At 46.3% G+C, this 21,250-nt stretch overlaps 1 protein-coding gene across 2 annotated transcripts in view; it reads right to left on the bottom strand.

Moving 5' to 3' along the window:
• The window catches only part of Ston2 (stonin 2), a 158,601-nt gene that overhangs the window by 76,156 nt on the left and 61,195 nt on the right, over nt 1–21,250 (bottom strand). For both annotated transcript variants that reach the window (XM_045154759.1, XM_045154760.1), the window contains exon 4: nt 20,671–20,868. In XM_045154759.1, coding sequence (XP_045010694.1) covers nt 20,671–20,868 — 198 coding nt within the window. The remainder of the gene's footprint in view (nt 1–20,670; nt 20,869–21,250) is intronic.

Raw genomic sequence — 21,250 nt, 5'->3', positions numbered from 1 at the left:
AAACAAAAAAAAACCAGACTTTTAAAGTTGGACTGAATACATTTCATTTTACATCATGTGTGGTTATCAGTTTATTGGGGCCAGGGGGACAGAATGTGGTGCTTTGATTTAGGTGTCCTTCATAAACTTAGGTGTTCTGAATGCTAGGTTTCCAGCTGATGGAGATTTGGGAATTAATGCCTCTTGGAGGCAGTGTATTGTTGGGGGCGGGCTTATGGGTGTTATAGCCAGTTTCCCCTTGCCAGTGTTTGGCACACTCTCCTGTTGCTATTGTCCACCTTATGTTGGCCAGGGGGTGATGTCCACCCTCTGCTCATGCCATTTCCCCCTCCCATCATGGAGCTTCCCCTCGAGCCTGTAAGCCAAAATAAACCTTTTTTTCCCCCCAAAGCTGCTCTTGGTTGGGTGATTTCTACCAGCTTTGTGAACCTGATGGGGGGGGGGGAGGAGCCTCTGTGGCCTAAAGGAAACAACTACCCACTGAAGTGAGGGTGTTGCATGGTCGTGCTGAAGGTCAGCATGCTCATCACCACCCCAGGACATTGAGGAGATTTCAACACAGTCACATGGAAAGCTACTGGCTAGGTCCCCTTTATAAAGGCACCACCAGAAGTAATGGTAGCGGACCTCCACGTTTCCTGAGCACACTCTGCGCATTGCGCTGGATGCCAAAGACTTACGGACTATGCTGTCTTTCTCTCTAATATTTAAAAATTATTTTACTTGTAAGCAAAGAGAGAAAGACAGAGAAAATAGAGAGAGAAAATATGAGAATGGGTGCACCAGAGCCTCTAGCCACTACAAACTCCAGATATATGTACCATTTTGTGCGTCTGGCTTTACACGGGCACTGAGGAATTAACTCAAGTTGTTAGGGTTTACTGGCAAGCACCTTAATGGCTCAGCCACCACTCCAGTCCCTTTATTTATTTATAAGAAGAAAGAGAGAGAATGGGCATGCCAGGGTCTCCAGCCACTACGAAGAACTCCAGAGGTATATACCACTTAGTGTATCTGGCTTTACATGGGTATTGTGAAATCGAACTGGGGTGGTTAGGATTTGCAGGCAAGTACCTTAATTGCTGAGCCATCTCTCCAGCCCTTCTATTTCTTTTAAATGGAAAGGCTGCTACATGAATTTATTATAAATGTTTTGTTTCACAACACTGGCTCTCAAGGACAGAAAACACTCAGTCTACACTCACCCACACTGGACTCTGTAGCACATGATTTAGGTGGCACTTAATTGGTGGCTAATTATTTCAGGTGTGCTGGTTTTATTTTCCCAGCTTAGCTCCCTCAGGGCAGGAATTACCCCCTTTCACACTATCTGTTAGCACCGACTCCAAAGCCCGTGACGACTCAAGATCAGCTGGGGCTTACATATAGGGCTGCAGTGGCTTTCTCCCCACTTCTGCGAAGAAATGAACCAGGCGATTATGTTAGGATATGGACAGAGGCAGAAAAGGCAATGAGTAAGACTTCTGTTCACATCCAGGGTCTATTTATTCAGTTCCTGGTGGTGCTCCTAAAACGGAACCACTGAGACCATAGGCGAACCACGCAGATGGGACCAAACTCCGAGGAGGCGTGAAAAGTGCGGGGAACACAAGTGTGTGCGCATGCGCGCGCATCCAAAGCTAAGACTACCTCTTTCTCAACAGATATTAAAAATCGTTCTTGAGCCGGGCATGGTGGTGGGCACCTTTAACCCTAGCATTTAGGAGGCTGAGGTAGGAGGATCACTGTGAGTTCAAGGCCAGTCTGGGCTACAGAGTGAGTTCCAGGACTGAGCTACAGCAAAACCCATCCTCAAAAGAACCAAAAACTAAATAAGCAAAAACCAAACTCTCAGTGACTTTTAGAACTGTTGCTCTGTGACTGCCATAGATGTTTTGTGTATTTGCTGGAAGCAATAGGGAGACTCTAGTCCCACATCTTTGGGAATGTGGAGAGGGCTGTAATCGTCTTGTGGGCCACACTGTATTAAGTTTTCTTTCCCCTCCCACTTAAAAAAATTTTATTTTATTTATGAGAGAGAATGGGCATGCCAGGGCCTCTAGCCACTGCGAATGAACTCCAGACACATGTGCCACCTTGTGCATCTGGCTTTATGTGGGTCCCGGGGAATCGAGCCTGGGTCCTTAAGGCTTCACAAGCAAGTGACTGAACCGCTAAGCCATCTCCCCGGCCCTGTCCTCCCCCTTCTTGAGTCTTGGTCTAGCTAGATTCTGTAGGCCAGGCTCATCTGGAGCTTGCAATACCCCTCTGGCATCAGCTGGCATTTTTGGCATGAGCCACCATGCCCAGTTAGTGCTAAGTTCTTTACCTGTACTCTTTTTTTAAAAAATTACTTATTTGCAAGCAGAGAGAGAGGAAGGAAGGGGGAGGAGGGAGAAGGAGAGCTGGTACTCCAGGGCCTTCAGCCACGGCAAATGCAGTCCAGGTGCATGCACAACTTTGTACATCTGGCTTTCTGTGGGTACTGTGGATTTGAACACAAGCCGTCGGGCTTTGCAAGCACGTGCCTTTAACCACTGAGCCATCTCTCCAGCTCCACCTCTGCTCGTCTATTATACGCAGCCCCAATCTACACAGCAGTCCCAAGCCTGCGTCACTGGCTGGGAAACTGCCTTGAAGAGGCAGAGCCAGGGCTGGGTCATGTTTGGTGACACTGGCATAGATGTTCTGCATGACCACATTTGACACTATGGGGAGGGAGGGAACAGGTCCAGCGGCAGGTGCAATGCTTAGTCCCCAGCCATTCTCCTCCCGGATCCTCAAGCATTGCCCACCAATGAACTGTGACCTGAAATCTTTTAAGTCACTCCACAATGACAGCCTCTCTGCTCAATCTGTCCTGGGATAGAGGGAAGGAAGGAAGCCACACTGAAACTTCCAGACTAGAGTTGACAGCCACAGTTGCCCTCCTCTCCATACAGAACAGCAGTGGAAGTCAGAGCCATAGAAACCAGACAAAGGGCCGCGAGGAGCGCACACATCCCAGCCTGACTGCGGCCTGCCAGCCGCTGCAGAAAGGGCGGGGCCCCCTCCTCAGCCCCTCAAGAGTTTAATGAAGATCTGGCCTGTCATCTACCTAGGAAGCAAAGTCCACAGCTGTCTGAGAGAGATTGATTTTTATTTTCTAACAAAACAGTGAATCCTCCATTAAGGCCAGAAGTCAGCAATAAAATGGGCCATAAACATTTAAGGGGCTTAACCCCTTAGAATAGGTATGTGGATTGCTGCCAAGCCTGGTGTCTGCCAACACCAAATTCCTGAGGAAGTCTGTGTACCATCTCTGGAGTGGGGGATGGCAGGTGGAGAGTACAGTTCTCAGTGGGATGCTGACACATACCCCTCCCTGGACTCTGCAAGTGTTGGACACATGCGCCCAGAACCATCTAGAAGCAAATGAGGGCATCCAGCTTGCTTTGAAGGTTTAAGGTGATTCTGAAAGTCACAGTCACAATCCAAATTGACTTATTATTTTTAATTTAATTTATTTATTTGCAAGCAGAGAGAGAGAAAGAGAGAAAAGACAGGAGAGAGAGAGAATGGGCACGCCAGGGCCTGTAGCCACTGTAGACAAACTCCAGATGCATGTGCCCCTTGTGCATCTGGCTTACATGGATCCTAGGGAATCAAACCTGGGTCCTTTGGCTTTGCAGGCAAATGCCTTAACTACTAAGCCATCTCTCCAACCCTATTATTATTATTATTATTATTATTATTATTTGAGGGTCTCACTCTAGCCCAGGCTGACCTGGAATGGAATTCACTATGTAGACTCCGGGTGGCTTTGAACTTTCAGCGATTCTTCTACCTCTGCCTCCCAAGTACTGGAATTAAAGGTGTGCACCACCATGCCCAGATGACCAAGATTTTATAGCATTACAGACATTAAAAAGTGCTGGAGAGATGGCTTAGTGGGTAAGACACCTGTGAAGCCTAAGGACCTGGGTTTGATTCCCCAGGACCCATGTAAGCCAGATGCACAAGGTGGTGCATGCATCTGGAGTCTGTTTGCAGTGGTTACAAGCCCTGGTGCCCCCATTCTGTCTCTCCCTCTGTCTCTTTTTCTCAAATAAATAATTAAGTAAATTTTAAAAATAAAAAAAATGATTAAAATGTCAAAACTTCATATATATCATATACAAGTGCTGCTTTTGAATAAAGCAAAGAAAACCCAACCATTTTCTTATTTGACTAAAACACTTTAAGATCTGTCTTTTGGGAGTGAGTTCCAGGTCAGCCTGGGCTACAGTGAGAGCCTACCTCAAAAACAAAAACAAAAACCCGGGGGCTGGAGAGATGGCTTAGCAGTCAAGCACTTGCCTGTGAAGCCCAAGGACCTCAGTTTGAGGCTCAATTCCCCAGGACCCACATAAGCCAGATGCACAAGGTGGCGCATGTATCTGGAGTTTGTTTGCAGTGGCTGGAGGCCTTGGCATCCCCATTCTTTTTCTCACTCTCTGTCTGTCACTCTCAAATAAGTAAATAAACAAAAAAAATTAAAAAAAAAAACAGCTAAGTTGGAGAGATGGCTCAGTGGCTAAGACACTTGCTTGCAAAGTCTAATGACCCAGGTTCAATACCCAAGTATCAATATAAAGCCAGGTGCACAAAGTAGCACAAGCATCTGGAATTCGTTTGCAGTGATTAGAGGCTCTTGCGTGCCCAAACTCTCTCTCTCTCTCTCTCTCTCACACACACACACACTCACTCTCTCTCTCTTCTTCGAAAAAAAATAAAAAACAAAAAAACAAAAGACCCCCCAAAAAACAGCAAACAGCAAAGTGGGTAATGTGCTAAGTTCTCTAGTCCTGAATCCTTAAGAATTCTGGGCTGGAGGGATGGCTTAGCAGTTAAGGAGCTTGCCTGCAAAGCCAAAGGACCAAGGTTCCATTTCCCAGGACCCATGTAACCCATGTAGCAGCTGGAGGCCCTGGTGCACACACCCTCTTTCTCTCTCTCTGCCCCTCTCAAATGAATGAATAAATAAATTTTTAAAAAGAATTTTGAATAAGTGTATAGACTTTCAAACAGTGACTGTAACCCCTTCTGCTCTAGGGGATCACTATCAGAATTCTAGGCCTCCAGCAAGCTTTTCACACCACCATCTCTCTCTATTTGCACATCATCTTAGTTCCTGGGTAAGCTGTAGGCGTTATCCTCTCACAACTGACCAACTATAGGCCACCTCCAGCACACCTGTGGTTTCTATGTAGTGAACTGTGCAGGGGTGGTCCAGGGACGTCCACACAACAGAAGAGGAGGTGTGAAAAATCTCTTCTGCTTCTCCTCTCAAAGGTTTTGTTTTTATCGATTGATCATTTATTATCATCATTAATTTGATTCTAGGAGCACAACTCTCACATGGAAAATCTTAAGGAAGACAAAGGAGAAGCATGAAGGGGGGATTGCAGAAAGATAAGCAGACATGACTCTGAGACATAAACATTATCTGTGCCGTTCTCTATACCAGGACGTCACGTCTGAAAGAAGGGATGCAGTGGGGAGGGGGCTTGGAAAGGGGGAAAGGGAGGGGATTATGATTATAGTATAATGTCTGTATTTATGGAAGCTGTCAATAAAAATGTTTTAAAAAATTATATATTTGGTCTTTGCATTGTTTTTCCAAGAGAGACCTAAAACCCTTGCAGACAGGCATGCTAGCGGAGTCTTTGGGTGTAATATTTGACCTTTGGTCCCAGTTCTTGACACAGAGCTCCTAAATCCCTTGGAATGTCCTAAGTGGCAGGAGCATCTTTTGTTCTAATGAGGTAACCCATGGGCTCCTGGAGAGACTGGGATTGGGGGGGCTGGTTGCCAGGGGAACCAATCATGTGATCAAAACCAGAATTTTTTTTCTTTTTATGAGAGACAGATTGGGGGGGGGGCTCTAGCCACTGCAACTGAACTCCAGACACGTGTACCACCTTATGTGCATGTATGTGCATGCCTCACCTCGTATGTCTGGCTTAGGTGGGTTCTGGGCAGTTGCACCTGGGTCCTTAGGCTTTGTAGACAAGTGCCTTAACTGCTAAGCCATCTCTCCAGCCCTGGAATTTTTTTTTAAATTTTTATTAGCATTTTCCATGATTATAAAAAAAATCCCATGTTAATTCCCTCCCTCCCTCCCACACTTTCTCCTTTGAAATTCCATTCTCCATCATATTACCTCCCCATAACAATCATTGTACTTACATATATACAATATTAACCTATTAAGTACACTCCTCCCTTCCTTTCTCTTCCCTTTTATATCTCCTTTTTAACTTACTGGCCTCTGCTACTAAGTATTTTCACTCTCACGCAGAAGCCCAATCATCTGTAGCTAGGATCCACATATGAGAGAGAATATGTGGCACTTGGCTTTCTGCAGCCCTGGAATTCTTAACACATTTATTTATTTATTAGGGGCAGCAGATAGAGAGAATGGGCACTCAAGGGCATCTAGCCATTGCAAACGAACTCTAGATGTGTGTGCCACATCTGGCTTTGCATGGGTACTGAGGAATCGGTCCTGGGTCCTTAGGCTTTGCGGGAAAGCACTATAACCGTTCAACCAGAACTGGAACTTTTAGCTCCACCACCAGAACGCTGAGGAGAAAAGGACTAAAGGTTGAGTTGACCATTAACGGCCACCAATGTAGTCAACGTGTTTACCTAGAGAGGCCTCTGTAAAGCCCCGAAAGGAGCAGGATCCACAGCTTCCAGGTAACTGCACCCAAGGAGGTTCCCAGAAGACAGCATGACCAAAGTGGGCGTGGAGGCTCCAGGCCCCTCCCGCGTCCTGTTCCCGCCACCTCTCTACCTGGCTGCCGTCCTCTGTCACGCTCTTGCAGGCACACTGTAGAGCTTCTCTAAGTTCTGTGCCTATTCTAGCAAATTAGTCCAAATCGAGGCAGGGGTTCGGGGAAGCCCAAACTTATTTGTACCCAGTCAGAGGGACATTCAGGGGACAGCCTTCTGCTTGCGATTGGCAACAAGGGAGGCATTATGGGAGTGCCTGGGGATTAGATATGATTTCCAGTGTCAGCACTGAATTAAATTATGGAGCATTTAGGTGTCTGCTGGAGTCCTCGGTGCTGGTGGGCCCACACCCCCATACAGTTTGACTGTCAGAGGTGAGGTACTCTGTGCTGGGACTAGAAACTGAAAACTCCATGGGCGGGGAAGAACCCTGCCTTGGGTTGTCTATCCCACAGAAGGAATCTAGGCAGCCTTCCTGAAGGTGCTGTCCAAGGTAACCCTAGCTGATAGCATTTGACGCACAGTAAAGAATGATTAAGAGCCAGGTTCCCGTGGGAGGAAGGGGAGGTGTGCACAGGGCACAAGGAAGAGCGAGTGTTCAAAAGGCAGCCGGTCAGGAGAGAGAGAAAGGGCCGGGAGAAATGAAATCTTCGCTGCACAATGATTGGTGTCTAGAGCCCCAGCACTTGGAAGGGCCAAGGCAGAAGGACTGTCACAGATGAATGACACTGAATTCCAGGTCAGGCCAGGCTATAGGATGACTATATTTCCAAGAAAAAAAGAAATCATAAATTTTGAAAATGTATCTGCCCACTTGGCAGATGCTAACACTTTACATTATCTCCTTTACATAGCAAGTTACTCCCAACACCCCATTTTATGATAGCAAACTGAGGCTTGGGTACAGTAAGACCCACAGGGGTTCCGAGTTTAGGCAGAGGAAACCAGGGAAGGTTTGTGAGCTCAGAGGGGACACTGTCCAAGGTGTACTGCCCCGAGATTAACCTGGCACAAGGCTGGTCAGCAGCTCCAAGCCAGCGAATGACAGTACAGTGCTCAAATATTCACTCGTGGGATGAAACATCATGTTGCCTTTGTACCCAGGAGGCCTCTGGGGTACAATGCAGGTCTACATCAGGTAGGGAGAACTTGGTTAAGTCTGCCCAAGCTGACGTTCGGAGCCAAGGGCAGCACAGCATCCACCCATCCAGACCTTCCCATGTGACTGCAGCTCTGGGCCACATGCTCAGGGCTGTGTCTTCTGACCTGCCCCGTGGAGGCTTTTAGCTTTTGCAGACCAGAAGGCAAAGTGTCAAGAAAGAATGACTTACCTGTCCCACAGACACGGAGTTACCTTTATTTTGGTCTTGAAATAAATGAGGGCTGGGGAGACAGAAGGCTTGGAGAGGGAGTGCTTGTTGTGCAACCATGACCTGAGTTTGAATCCCTAGTAACCACAGAAAATGCCAGATGTGGCGGCTCATGCCTGTAATCCCAGCACAGGGGAGGTGGAGACAGGAAAAGCTTAGGGCTCACTGGTTAGCTCCCTAGTCTAGGCCAACTGGGAAGCTTTAGGTTTCGTGAGGGACCCTGTCTCACCTAAGGTGGGGGCTAAAGAACACCCCCAACAATGACATCTGGCCTCCGCATGCATGCACACACATGTCCTCCACACAGACAGGCAAGTACATGCACACACACACACCATGTGCAAATACGTGCAAAATAACAACAAATGAATAAAATAAGAACCACTGTAACAAGATGATGGAAAACTACTTATCCATAGACAGGAGTGGATTACGGACACATTTGACATCAATGTCACTCAAAATAATTATGCTGAGGGAAGGAGCCAGGCACATCAGAGGACCTATTTTACCCCCTCGTTTGTATAACATTCTTAAAAATGCGAACTAATAAGTAGTGTCAGAAAGCAGGTAGAAGCGTTTGGGGGGTATGTCAGGAGACAGTGAGGGGGAAGGGCTCACTAGAACTGCAGGGGGTGGGCGAGCTCATTATCCTGATTATGAAGATGACTTCACAGGTGTGCATGTGCTGAAACCCATCAGAATTGTACATTAAATGTGGGGAGACACACTGGCTAAAGGTCAGCCTCTCTCCTGGGGGCTGTGCAACATTATCCTATCTGACACAGCTCTCTCATGGACACTTGTGGCTTCTTCTGGGTTCAGAGTTGGATTCTCTTTCCCAATCCTTCCTGCAATGAGAAGTGGCCAGACCCAGAGTTCTGGCTAATGGAACATGGACCTCCACTTCCCACTGGCCAGCAGAACACCGACCTCCTCTCCCCACTGACCAACAGAACACGGACCTCCTCTCCCCACTGACCAGCAGAACACGGACCTCCTCTCCCCACTGACCAGCAGAACATGGACCTCACTCCCCACTGACCAATGGAATGCCAAAAACCTGAGGACCTTTAGAACCTCTTAGAGAAGTACACCCTGGCTCCAACCTGCAGTGATGACATGAATCCAAGTGACCTTGAACTAGGTTGAGTCTGCAATCTTGGTATGGTTACAGCGGCTTAGTCGCCTGGAGGACAGTATATAATTTAATTAGTTTCAGTATATAATCCATTACAAATTAATTGCTCACATAATGCTACATGATATATATTAGAATACCAATTGGTATAATAATATTCTTAATATTGGTAGAACAACCCAGAAGGCCAAAATGGTATCCTGATACTTGGATTCCTTGCAGTGCAGAGGCCCGTGCCCTATCTGCTTCCTGCTCTTGCCTCTCCCCTAAGCTGGCCTGTCTTGTGTGGTGAAGGCTTCGTGTGCCAGTACAAAACCCCCAAGAACCTCTCCAAGGTCTACTTCTCGCCGCCAATGTCTAAGGGTGACACACCAGCTGTGTGGCCCACACTTGGGAGCGCAGATTCTAGAAGAGGCCTTGGGGCTGTCTGTGCAGAGGATTCTAGAGGCTTGGGCGCATGTGCCACGATCTTTAAGGTGGGCACATGTGAAAGCAAGGGGCAGAACACAGGCCAAGCCAGGGCCCGAGGTGGCGAGCGGAGAGGACAGGAGGGACGCTCTGACAGGGAGAGGAAGCCTGTGGAAGTCAGTACTGACATGACCCTTGCATTTCAGTGGCCCAAAGTGCCTCCAGGCAGGGGCAGCGGCCTCTTCTAAGGGGGGGGGGCGGGGTTAGTCATCAGGAAGCGTGGAGGGTGTTTTCAGCACAAAGGGAATCTTTCCTTGGTCCCAGGACCAAGGCTTTGAACAGGGGACAAAGTCTACCAAACAAGAGCAAACATTAACAGCTCCTGACTGAGTGCTCTGGAGAACGCAGTGACATGCACACAGCAGGCACTGTGACGGGCACTGGACTGCAGGATCACCTCTAGTCCCAGGATCCTCTGGGCAAAGGACAACTGGCAGAAGGAAAAGCACCGAGCCTCCGAGGGACACGTTTGGGCTCAAACTAAATCGTTGCTTGCGGCAACCACTTTATACAAAGCAGAAATCAGAACTAAGTACAATGACATGTGTGTACGCCAATGTTATCACATGGGTCTGGGGAGATGGCTCAGTGGTTGGAGTACTTGCTGCTCAAGCACGAGGGCCTTTCGGCTGGAGACAACCAAAGCTCAACCCCCTAGAGTTGAAAGCAGCATGGCCATGCACACCTGTGACCCCTGCCTGCAAGAGGCAGGGGTGCTGGGGAATCACTGGAGCTTGCTGACTGTAAATGGTTAAATGGTTCCATGTCTCAAGGAAATAGACAGGTGAGTAAAAAGAAAAGGACATATGACGTTCTCCACTGTCTCTGCATGTATGTGCATGTGCACATACCAAATACAACATACCACAACTCTACTCACACACGCCAAAAAAAAAACCAAAAAAACCTATTACTTTGTATTGACTTAAAAAGTTAATTAAGCCAGGTGTGGTGTTGCACGCCTTTAGTCCCAGCATTTGGGAGGCAGAGGTAGGAGGATCACCATGAGTTCAAGGCCACCCTGAGACTACATAGTGAATTCTAGGCCATCTTGGGCTACAGCAAGACCCTACCTTGAAAAACCAAAAAAAAAAAAAAAAGAAGAAGAAGAAGAAGAAGAAGAAAGAAAAAAGAAAAGAAAGAGAATTTAACTAAAAAGAAATTGCCCTTTTCTGGTGGTGGCAGTGAGTGTGCGCGTGTGTGCTTACATGCCACAGCACCCAAGTGGAGGTCAGCGGCTAACCTCAGAGTCTCGGTCCTTGACATCCACCGTGCTTGAGACCGCGTCTCTCTTGCTGGCTGCTGTGTATGTCAGACCAGCTGACCCAGAACTTCCCGAATTCGCGTGGCTCTTTCTTCTTCCTAGTTTGCCATAGGTCGGGATTACAGACACCTGCACTACTGCATCCAGCTATTGCCTGGGTTCTGGAGATCCAAATTCAGGGTCTTCAGACTTCCACAGTAAGTGCTTTTGACTACTGACCCATCTCCCCAGCCAAGACCACCCTTTCATGAAGACAGTACGTAAAAACTAGCAATGTAAAACTAGTAAGTAAAAACTAGACTTTAAATCCAACTGTTTTCTAGATGAATTTGGCTTTTTGTAAAACTTAAACTTTTTCTATTCACAAAGCCTTGGCTTTAAATCATGAGGAATTCTGAAAAGTATGTTGTATTACCCTTATGTCCCAGGGATTTCATATGCCTGGTCTCACTAACCTTCAGAACAAATCTACAAGCTCAGTTTGATTACTACTGCACTTTCCATAACAAAGCTGAGGTAAGAGAGTTCACTGAGGTTAAATGGCCTGCAGGGAAATGGCAGAACTGGTGTGGTGCCCTGGCCTATCATGATCTTAAGACAATGGCTGTCTTTCTTTTTGTGTTTTGTTTCGTTGCATGTGTTCACAAGTATGTGTACATTCATGCACATGTGTAGGAGTGTATGGAGGCATAAATTCCTCTAGGAAGTACTTAAGGTGGAAGACATGATCCTTTGCAGGTGTCTTTGATAACCTATTTAAAAAACCTACATATAAGCTGGAGAGATAGCTCAGCAGTTGAAGGCACTTGCTGACAAAGCCTGATGGCCTGGGTTCAATTCCCCAGTACCCACGTGAAGCCAGATGCATAAAGTGGCGCATGCGTCTGGAGTTTGTTTGCAGTGGCAGTAGGCCCTGGCACAGCTATTCTCTGCTTCTCTCTCATAAATACGTAAAATCTATTTTTTATTTTATTTGTTTATTAGAGAAAGAGAAAGAGGCACATCAGGGCCTCCAGCCACTGCAAATAATTCCAGACACATGTGCCACTTTGTGCATCTGGCTTACATGGGTACTGGGGAATCAAACCTGGGTCCTTAGGCTTCACAAGGAAGTACCTTAACTGCTAAGCCATCTCTCCAGCCCTAAATAAAATCTTAAAAAAAAGAAAAAAAAACCCATATTCAAAAATCTACTGGAGAGCCAGGTGTGGTGGTGAATGCCTTTAATCCCAGCACTCGGGAGGCAGAGGTAGGAGGATCGCCGTGAGTTCGAGGCCACCCTGAGACTACATAGTGAATTCCAGGTCAGCCTGAGCTAGAGTGAGACCCTACCTCGAAAAACAAAAAAAAAAAAAAAAAAAAAAAAAAAAAACCTATTGGAGAAGAATTTTATTTTTCTCAATTCTCTTTTTTTCCCCATAATTGAAACTTTATTGAAAAACTAACACCAAAATAGATCAATGTTACACACATTACAAAACCAAACATTATTACATTGTCCTGGTAGAGTAACTGAACTTAAGGCTTTCTGTGAGAAAAACATAAATTCGGCATGTTGTGTGGATCATGAATGTTGTTTTCTTCTGAGTGGACAGCGGCTTTGAGTCTTCCCTCCGGCGGCCGGCCCAGCCCTGCTGAGCAAGCGACACGCGGAACCACTGAACGTGGCTGAAAACCGTGGTCCTGTTCTAGCAAGCTGGTCATTTTACATCCATGAAGTACAAATTTGGACTTTGAACCAGCCGTTTTTCTTTACATATATTTTTTCCTCTTCCAAGGACAGATGTAGTAAGATCTCTAGCCAAAGGCATACTGATCCTTCCGTGAGCTCAGGCAACCCAAGTCAATTCTGTTTTTATGAGACTGACGTTCCATCTACTGTGCTAAAAGGGTGACTCAATTCTCTTTAGACTCAAGTACTTGGGACCAAGGTCCTCGAGATAAGCTTTCCCGGGCCCTCCCTCGGGTGGCACGCTGCAGTCGGGTGGGCAAAGGGGAGATCATAAACAAACATCCGCTGGACAGCTTGGCTGAGGCACTGTGCTGAGAACCATGTGGGGACAATCTAAACAAAAACATCATCACTGCCTTGAAGGACCCAGTAGTCTTGTAGGGATTTGATGTCGCTCCTGTACCAAAGGTACAAAGGTACAGAGCTCATGACCTGCAGCAGAAGTCAGAGGACCTGCTTGAGATGGCTTTAGATGCCTTTAGAAGCATACCTCACACAAAGTGAGGAGTTTTGAGAACGCATCGCTTGAATTCAATCTTACACCGTCAGTAGGACTTTGTCCTGTGGGGGAGGAATTACTCAGTCAAGAGCACGAAGAGAGGCGCATGTAGCAGGGGAAACTGTGATTGGGATTCTGCCCACTTGAGGAACTTTTGTCCAGTAGCTCTACACTGGTCCAGGCCATCACCTAGCTTGCCTGGACCCTGCCTGGTATCTGGTATGAGCCTGTGTGTCTGGCCCGGCCACACTGTTTTCCACACCTGATCACATCGTGACCTTTAGTGGCTGCTGCTCTCAGGCATGCGTGAGCTAGCTTCCAAAGCACCGTGTGTTCATTCTGCCCTCCCCAGAGTCCAGGATCGCATGCTTTCTGACACCCAGCCACTTCCCACATGTGGCTGTTTAAATTAATGAAAACTAAAAATTGAATTCTTCCCACTAGCCTCATCTAAAGTGCTGTTTATCAACATGTGATCAACAGCCACCATACTGGACAGCATAGATCCCAAGCAGCTCCGTCGTCACTGAAGATGTGACTGCCCAGATAAACCTCCCCACACTGGGGATGAACAATATCCTTTAATCAATCAAGCTGAGGAACTTTCCACTCTCAGAACTCGCTAGGCTTCCCCTGACTTTAAGGCCTTTGCAAATGTTCCTTCAAACGTAGCCAGTTCTCCAGACAAACTTCTCATCCCAGAAAGGGCAGCTCCGGCCTGCTGCTTCCCTACACTTCTCTCAATCTGTCCTGTCAAAGAAGTCCTCTGCCTTTATACTACAATTATGCTGACCGGATTTCCCGTATATCCATGGCACCCAGGAGAATGCAAGCTGCTTGAAGATCCACCTTCCTCATTGTGACAGTCTTAGCCCAGTGCCTGTGACAAGCAGATCTTCATCTATGGAATGAATGAGTCATTCAGTGTAAAATCAGCCCTAGCTTTACTGAGTAAGAGCAGAGGGCCAATGAGCCAGTGGTTCTTAACTACTGATGAGACAGTGTACTGACTACAAAAGCAAGGACCTAGGACTTGAAAAAGAAACGATTTATACTGAAACACATATCAAGCATTGGAAATGAATTTCATGAGTTTCTAATACAGTATTCTCTTTTACTATTTTAAAAACGTACTTATTTACTTATTTATTTGAGAGAGAGTCAGGACCTCTTTATGCTGCAAAGAAATACTAGATGCATGCGCTACTTTGTGTAGCTGGCTTTATGTGGGTACTGGGGAACTGAACCCAGGCCATAAGGCTTTGCAAGCAAGCTCCTTTAGCTACTGAGTCATTTTTATGAAAAAAAAATTATTTATTTTTTTCTATTTGAGAGACAGAGAGGAGAGACACACACATACGAAGAGAGAGAGAGGGAATATATGGGCACACTAGGGCCTCCTGCCACTGCAAACAAACTTCTTGGGTATCATTCCTTCAGATACCATCAACCTCCTTGGAGATAAGGTCTCTCATTGGATTGGAGCTCATGAGGTGAGCAAGACTGGCAGCGGGCCAACCAATCCCAGAGATACCATTGTCTCTGCCACCTCTGTATTGAGAATACAGGTGTATACCACCATGTTCAGTTTTTTTTTTTTTTTTTTTTTTTAACGTGGGTTCTGGGGATTGAATTCAGGGCTTCATGCTTGGATGATAAGCAGTTTACCGTCTGTTGCAGTCAGGTTCACATTGCTGGTAGAAATCACCCAAACAACAGCAGCTTGTGGGAAAAAGAGGTTTATTTTGGCTTATAGGCTCAAGGGGAAGCTCCAAGATGGCAGGAGAAAATGATGGCATGAGCAGAGGGTGGACATCATCCCCTGGCCCATATAAGGTGGACAACAGCAACAGGAGAGTGTGGCAAACACTGGCATGGGGAAACTGGCTATAACACCCATAAGCCCACCCCCAACAATACACTGCCTCTAGGAGGCTTTAATTTCCAATTGCCATCAACTGGGGAACCTAGCATCCAGAACACCTAAGTTTATGAGGGACACCTGAATCAAACTACCACACCACCTAAGCCATCTTCTCAGCCCCCCGATCAGTTCTTCATGGGAAAACTCCATATTATACTTTTGTCTGTGTTTTCTGTGGTGGGCATAAACATTTCTGTCCAGAGGAACTTCTCTAAAGAAACTTTCAAAGAAAGCAATTGTTAGAAGGGTTTTTTCCCCTCTTTTTAAGGGGTGGGGATGTTTTGCTAATGCTGATTAAAATACAAAGTGCACAGATAATGGACACATGACTATATAGGAAAAGAAACAAGAAAGCAGGTTAAATTTGCATTTGATCATGAAAAAGAAAGAAACAGGTTATTTGTTTAAAAACAATATCCACTCTTCTTCCATTTTGATTATTCAGGAAGATTATAATTAATCTCTGAAATCTAGAATTAGAGAAATAAATTCAAAAAACAATGAACTTATTTTTGCCTTCCAAATAAAGCATACTATGATAGTGTTAAATATATTCAAGAAAAAAAATTAGAAGACATAAATGTACCTTAAGACTATGACAACCACCCTGAAATCCCCTCATGCCATGGCAATCACAGCTTGCCTGGGAACGGGGCCCCTCACTCTGCTTTAGGCTCTGCCAGCTGCAGCAGGATTAGGACAAGACAAAGAAGCAGGTTACATCTTGTAAGGAGATACATACCTACGGGCATTCTCATCAGAACCTTAGCAAATAATGACAAGAAATTCCTCCTGAACTTCAAAACAGCTGACATCGGCAGTCCATTAACTCCTTATCTGACATAGACTCTTGTTTCTGAGAATAAATAATGAGTTGAAAGTTTCTGGGGATAACCTCCTGTTTATCAGGATTCCACTGTGGTCAGTCGCATGCAAATGAACCAAAAACATCTGCTCTAAATTTGTTTTAAAGTCCACAAATGTTTACATACAAAAGAGGAATGGTAGAATGTAGTTTAGCATCTGCTGGATCTAGAAGTAGGGGAAAAATGCTTTTCAGAAGATCAAGAGGGGGCATGGACAGACAGATGGCTTAGTGGTTAAGGCGCTTACCTGTGAAGCCTGAGGACCAAGGTTTGATTCCCCAGTACCACATTAGCCAGAAACACAAGGTGGTACATGCATCTGGAGTTTGTTTGCAGTGGCTAGAAACCCTAGTACCCCCATATTCTCTCTATCTGCCTCTTTTTCTCTCTCTCTCTCTAATAAATAAGTAATATATTAATTTTTTTAAAGGCCAAGAAGTTGAGCAGAGCAGGAATTGAAGCAGAGATAACTTTATAAATCTAATCCTGAAAGCTCAAGTTCATCAAGACATCTCTTTCTGGATCTCTGCTTTTTCCAACGCTTAAATGAACACATGTAATTTGAAGTAAATCTAGCTAATTTATGTGTTTGAGTTTCTATTTAGATCAGACCAGGGAAGAATGGTGAATTTATTTATACATGTATATAAACATATTTATATGTGCACACATGTAAATATAAATTATGTACACATTGTGTGTGTATGATTTCAGGATTTTTTTCAGTCTCTGTGGTGTGTGTGTGTGTGTGTGTGTGTACTGTGGACCTGTGTGTGCCCTTGTGTGCATGTGAAGGCCAGAGGGGAAGGTAGGATGTCTTCCTCCTTTGGCTCCTCTGCACATTTCCTTGAGATGGAATCTCTGAACCCAGAAGGGCCCGTTTCGGAGTCCCAGGGGTCCTCCCGGGTCTGTTTCCCACAGTGCTGAGGTTATGCATGTGCACGGCCAGGCCCGGCTGCTTACATGAGTAGCAGGGAATCGAACTCGATGTGAATCAGGTCTTCTCAGGCACTCAGGCTTGCACTTACTCCTGCCTGCTGAGCCATATGCCCAGCCCTTCAAAGCCTTTAATAAACAAGCACATTGGAGCAGACCTAACCCATGGGCTCTGGCATCCTGGCTTAGCCAGGGTTGCTATACAGGATGCACCTTGCAAAATGCCGGACTCCTAAATACGAATGGGATACAAATGTCTGGGATGCTGATAACCTCGTCATCTTCAGTCTCACGCCATTCACTCAAGGATCCTTTTGACAGATAACCATTAAACCGTGCTACATTGTATCCAGTCTGGACTCAGCCTATAGCATTCTAATCCCACGCTCAAATCTACATTTTTTTTTTCCTTGTGCGTGCAAGAAAACCCAAACTAAAGGTCACTGCTCAAAGCAGCAGGAACTACTGCAAACATTTGTGTGTTTTCTCTTCCCTGCTTGGAAGGGATTTCAAAGGGCTGTTCTCACTCCCCTGATCCCCTTGCTGCTTAGAAACCCATGCAAACCCAGTGGCATTACTCTTCCTGGGGAGAATGACAGAGTGTACTCATGCTGGTTAGACAAAGAGGATCCCTGGAGAGAAAGGGGAGACTGAGAAATGAGTGTGATTTTTTTTTTTTTTTTTTTACATCTTGTTTATTCCTAATTCTCCTGTCATCGCCCCAGCAGAGCCCAGCAACAAACATCACGTCTACTCTCCATCTCAGGCCCTGTACCCTGTAATCTAACCAAGGTGAGGGATTTGTTTTTCTTCCGCCTCCAATTATGCCCTTGGTGGGAAAGTGAGAAGAAAAGCTTTCCACAATTATGCTTCAAATCACACTGTCCTGTGGGGCTGCCAAATCCATGCAGAAGTCCTAGCAGGTGACAGGGAGGCGGCTGTGGCTTGCTTCCTGCAGCCTGCTGTGGAGCAGCTGGGGCCAAGGGACGCAGGCTGGGCCTGGGCGCCATAATCTCTTTGCACAGAGCACCCGTCCAGAAACTATCCTCACGCTCTGGGTGGCCAGAGAAAAGCCCACATGGGCTTCTGTATGATTCCAACTCTTGTTTCCTGAGTAAACTGTCTCTTCATTAAATTCTCTTCCAATATGCTCCATCTAAGGCACCATCTGCTTCCTACCAGTGCTCCGACCAAAGCAACCAGGGAGGAGGCTTCCTTGTTGTGAATTGTAACACTGTTACAATGACTTTGACAGATTAATAATGTCCAATTCAGGCCCTAAGGGGGTGACTCAGGGGCAACATACTACGGTTACTCCTCCTCCTAATCATAACAATAACATCATGATTCCTACTAACAGTATGTCCAGGCCAGGCCGATTTAACTTTCATCATTTGAACCTCTGAGAATTAGAGCAACTTTCACCTAATGAAAAACAGTAGTACCTGAAAAAAAAACCGACAGAGACCGTCTTCACTTTTCCTTCAGCGAAGGCCCGTGTGTGCCTCTCCAAGGCAAGGAGACAAGGAGAGGAAGTAGAAGAGCTGCCCCCCCCCCCCCCCCGCGTCACTGATCCCATGCTGGGTACCGTGTAGGCTGCTCTACATGAGTTATCTCACTCAGAGCTGATAAGTGGGGTGTGAACTTTGATTATCCCCATTTGTGAGGTGAGAAAAATGAGCCATAAAGACAGTAAGGATCTTGGGCCAGAGATACAGCTGGGGTATAGCTGCTGTGTGACTTTCCCTGGGGAGACATGAACAAATGCCTAGTCGCTCCACATAGCCTGTTGACGGCAGACAGAGAAATGGCTTCATCCAAGTCTAGCCTAACCACTGGATGGAAATAGCCACATGACTGTAGCCCAGGGCACAGCATTTGCCTACCATACAGGAGGCCCTGAGTTTGATCCCCAGCAACACACACATGCACATGCGTACACACACACACACACACAGTTATTGTTTGAATGTGAAATGCGAGGCCCCCCCCCCCCCCCGCTCTTGTGTTTGAACACTTGGTCCCCAGATGGTGGTAATGTTTTGTGAGGCTAAAGAACCTTCAGGAGGAAGTGTGTCATTGGGATTGGGATTGGGATTGGCCTTGAGCTTCATGGCCTGGCTCTGTTTATATATATATATATACACACACATATATATATATACATATATATATGAGAAAGAGAAAAAAAAAAGGTATACCAGGGCTTCCAGCCACTGTAACCAAATTCCAGATATGTAAGCTACCTTGTGCATCTGGCTTATATGACGTCCTGAGGAATTGAACCTAGGTAATCAGGCTTTGTAGGCAAGCGCCGTAACCGCTAAACCATCGCTTCAGCCCCGGCCCTGCTTCTTATACTGTCTCTGCTCCCGTGCATTCCCACAGTGAAGGCCTGTATCCCCTCAATCATGAACCAAGATTTGCCTCTCAGTGATGAGAACAGTAACTAATACACACGTGCATGCACATGCTCATGGAGCACGAGGATCCTGCTGATGTTACACAGTGGCTCTGTGGCAGAACCAGGATCAGGAAGGTCAGCCTGCTTTCCTTGGAGGAGGCTGAAGGTGAAGCAGTGACGGGATCAGCCCAGCCCCTCTCCCCAGCAGCTCATCAGCTGCAGATGCCTCCCACCCCTAAGCTGCTCCTCCTGGTAGAAATGGCGTTGTTGGCTATTTACAGTCACTGGCCAGGACCATAAGTCATGGAAATGAAAATGCTATAAAGAAAGAACAGTGGGTGACGAAGACAGAACCTCTGATGAACTAGGATATCCTGCGATATTATCAAATACCAAACCAAATCCTGTTTAAGCCCTCCAGTCTACAGGCAGGATCACTCTGGATGCTTACAGAATCCAGCGGCATTCTGCGAGAGAGCAAGCATCGTCAAAATGTGAAAAAAGACCTACAGACAAACTCCTGAACCACACTTTTGAGACAGAGAAACAAATGTTGACATCATGGATAATTCCATCCACAGAGCAATGGTAGTAATTCTCGTTGCATTCACAAGACAACATTCCATTGGGCCACATAGTCCAAACACCAAGAACATACATGTTTCCAATGCCATTCCCACCCTGCGTGCCGGCAGACCCGCATTCCACCTGCAGAGAGAGCCAGTATTCCTTCCACGCCCGGTGCAAAGTTTAACGCCGAGGACTACAGGACAATACAGACCAGCACAGAGCTTGGTTAAGACCCAAACAAATAAGCATTTCACTGCAAAGTTATTTGTAGTCTAGACACAGGGGCTGAGCCCTGGTTCTCATTCCATTTTACATAACCGTTAATTCTCCCGGCTCCCTCCTGCTGAAGAGGAACGATGTGTGGGTGGTAGGATGAAAGATTCAGCCTTGAGAACATTATACAGTTCAGCAGTAGCCCAGGGAGAAAATAAATGACAGGGAATGGTGATTGTGCTAAGCAGTCAGAAAACAGCACATTGAGATGTTACGATACATTGTCCAAAGGTCTCCATATATGTATGTATGTATGTATGTATGTGTGTGTGTGTGTGTGTGTGTGTATGTATATTTCCTATGCAATTTCAAACCATTCTGGATGCTAGCTTTTGGACTGGATGGCCACACCTGTGCTCACTCTACAAATAAAGCTGGCTGCAGGGATTTAAGAGGACCTTCAAGAGGACCTGGAAATGCTACGCGGGACCTGCAGAGCGCCACGGCGTGGAGCCCTGGCTTACCGGTCGAGTCAGCCCCGGAGGCCCTGCTGCTTGTCTGCTCCTCGGCGTTGAGGAGCTGCAGGTCTGTGTGTGAAGGGCCCGCGCTGGGGCTGCTGGTGTCTTCAGAATGGGTGGTCCAGCTGCTCTCGGAAGTCAGAGGGCACCTCCTCAGGGAGTCGAAGGAAGGGCACGTCCAGCAGGGCATGGTCAATGGGTGAGCTAGAGACATGAAAACCGAGGGGATAAAGCGTAAGTAGTTGTCCTTCAGTGCTTGTCTTACTGTGATGTCACTCAGGCCCTAAGCAACGTGAACCTGTATATGAAAGGCAAGGAAAGACCTGTGATGTAGACGGGGAAGGTGGGCTGAGATCTCACGGTGAGTCACCATTATTGAAGCCACATTGAAACCCGACTCTTAGGACCCCCAAATCAAAGGCAATCTCATTAAAGGAGTACAACTTACTTTAGAGAATAAATTTATTTCTAAATTTTAACTACAATGTTACCTAAGCCCAAAGTACACAAGTCTCACAGTTCCACTCTGACTACACATTTCTTCCACTTCTAGTAGCATCTCGGTGATCTCAGAACACTCATCAGT

The sequence above is a fragment of the Jaculus jaculus genome, chromosome 7 (genome assembly GCF_020740685.1).
Source record: "Jaculus jaculus isolate mJacJac1 chromosome 7, mJacJac1.mat.Y.cur, whole genome shotgun sequence".
Classification (NCBI taxonomy): Eukaryota; Metazoa; Chordata; class Mammalia; order Rodentia; family Dipodidae; genus Jaculus; species Jaculus jaculus.
Note: the sequence above shows the minus strand (reverse complement) of the source record. Positions and strands in the feature narration are given on the sequence as shown.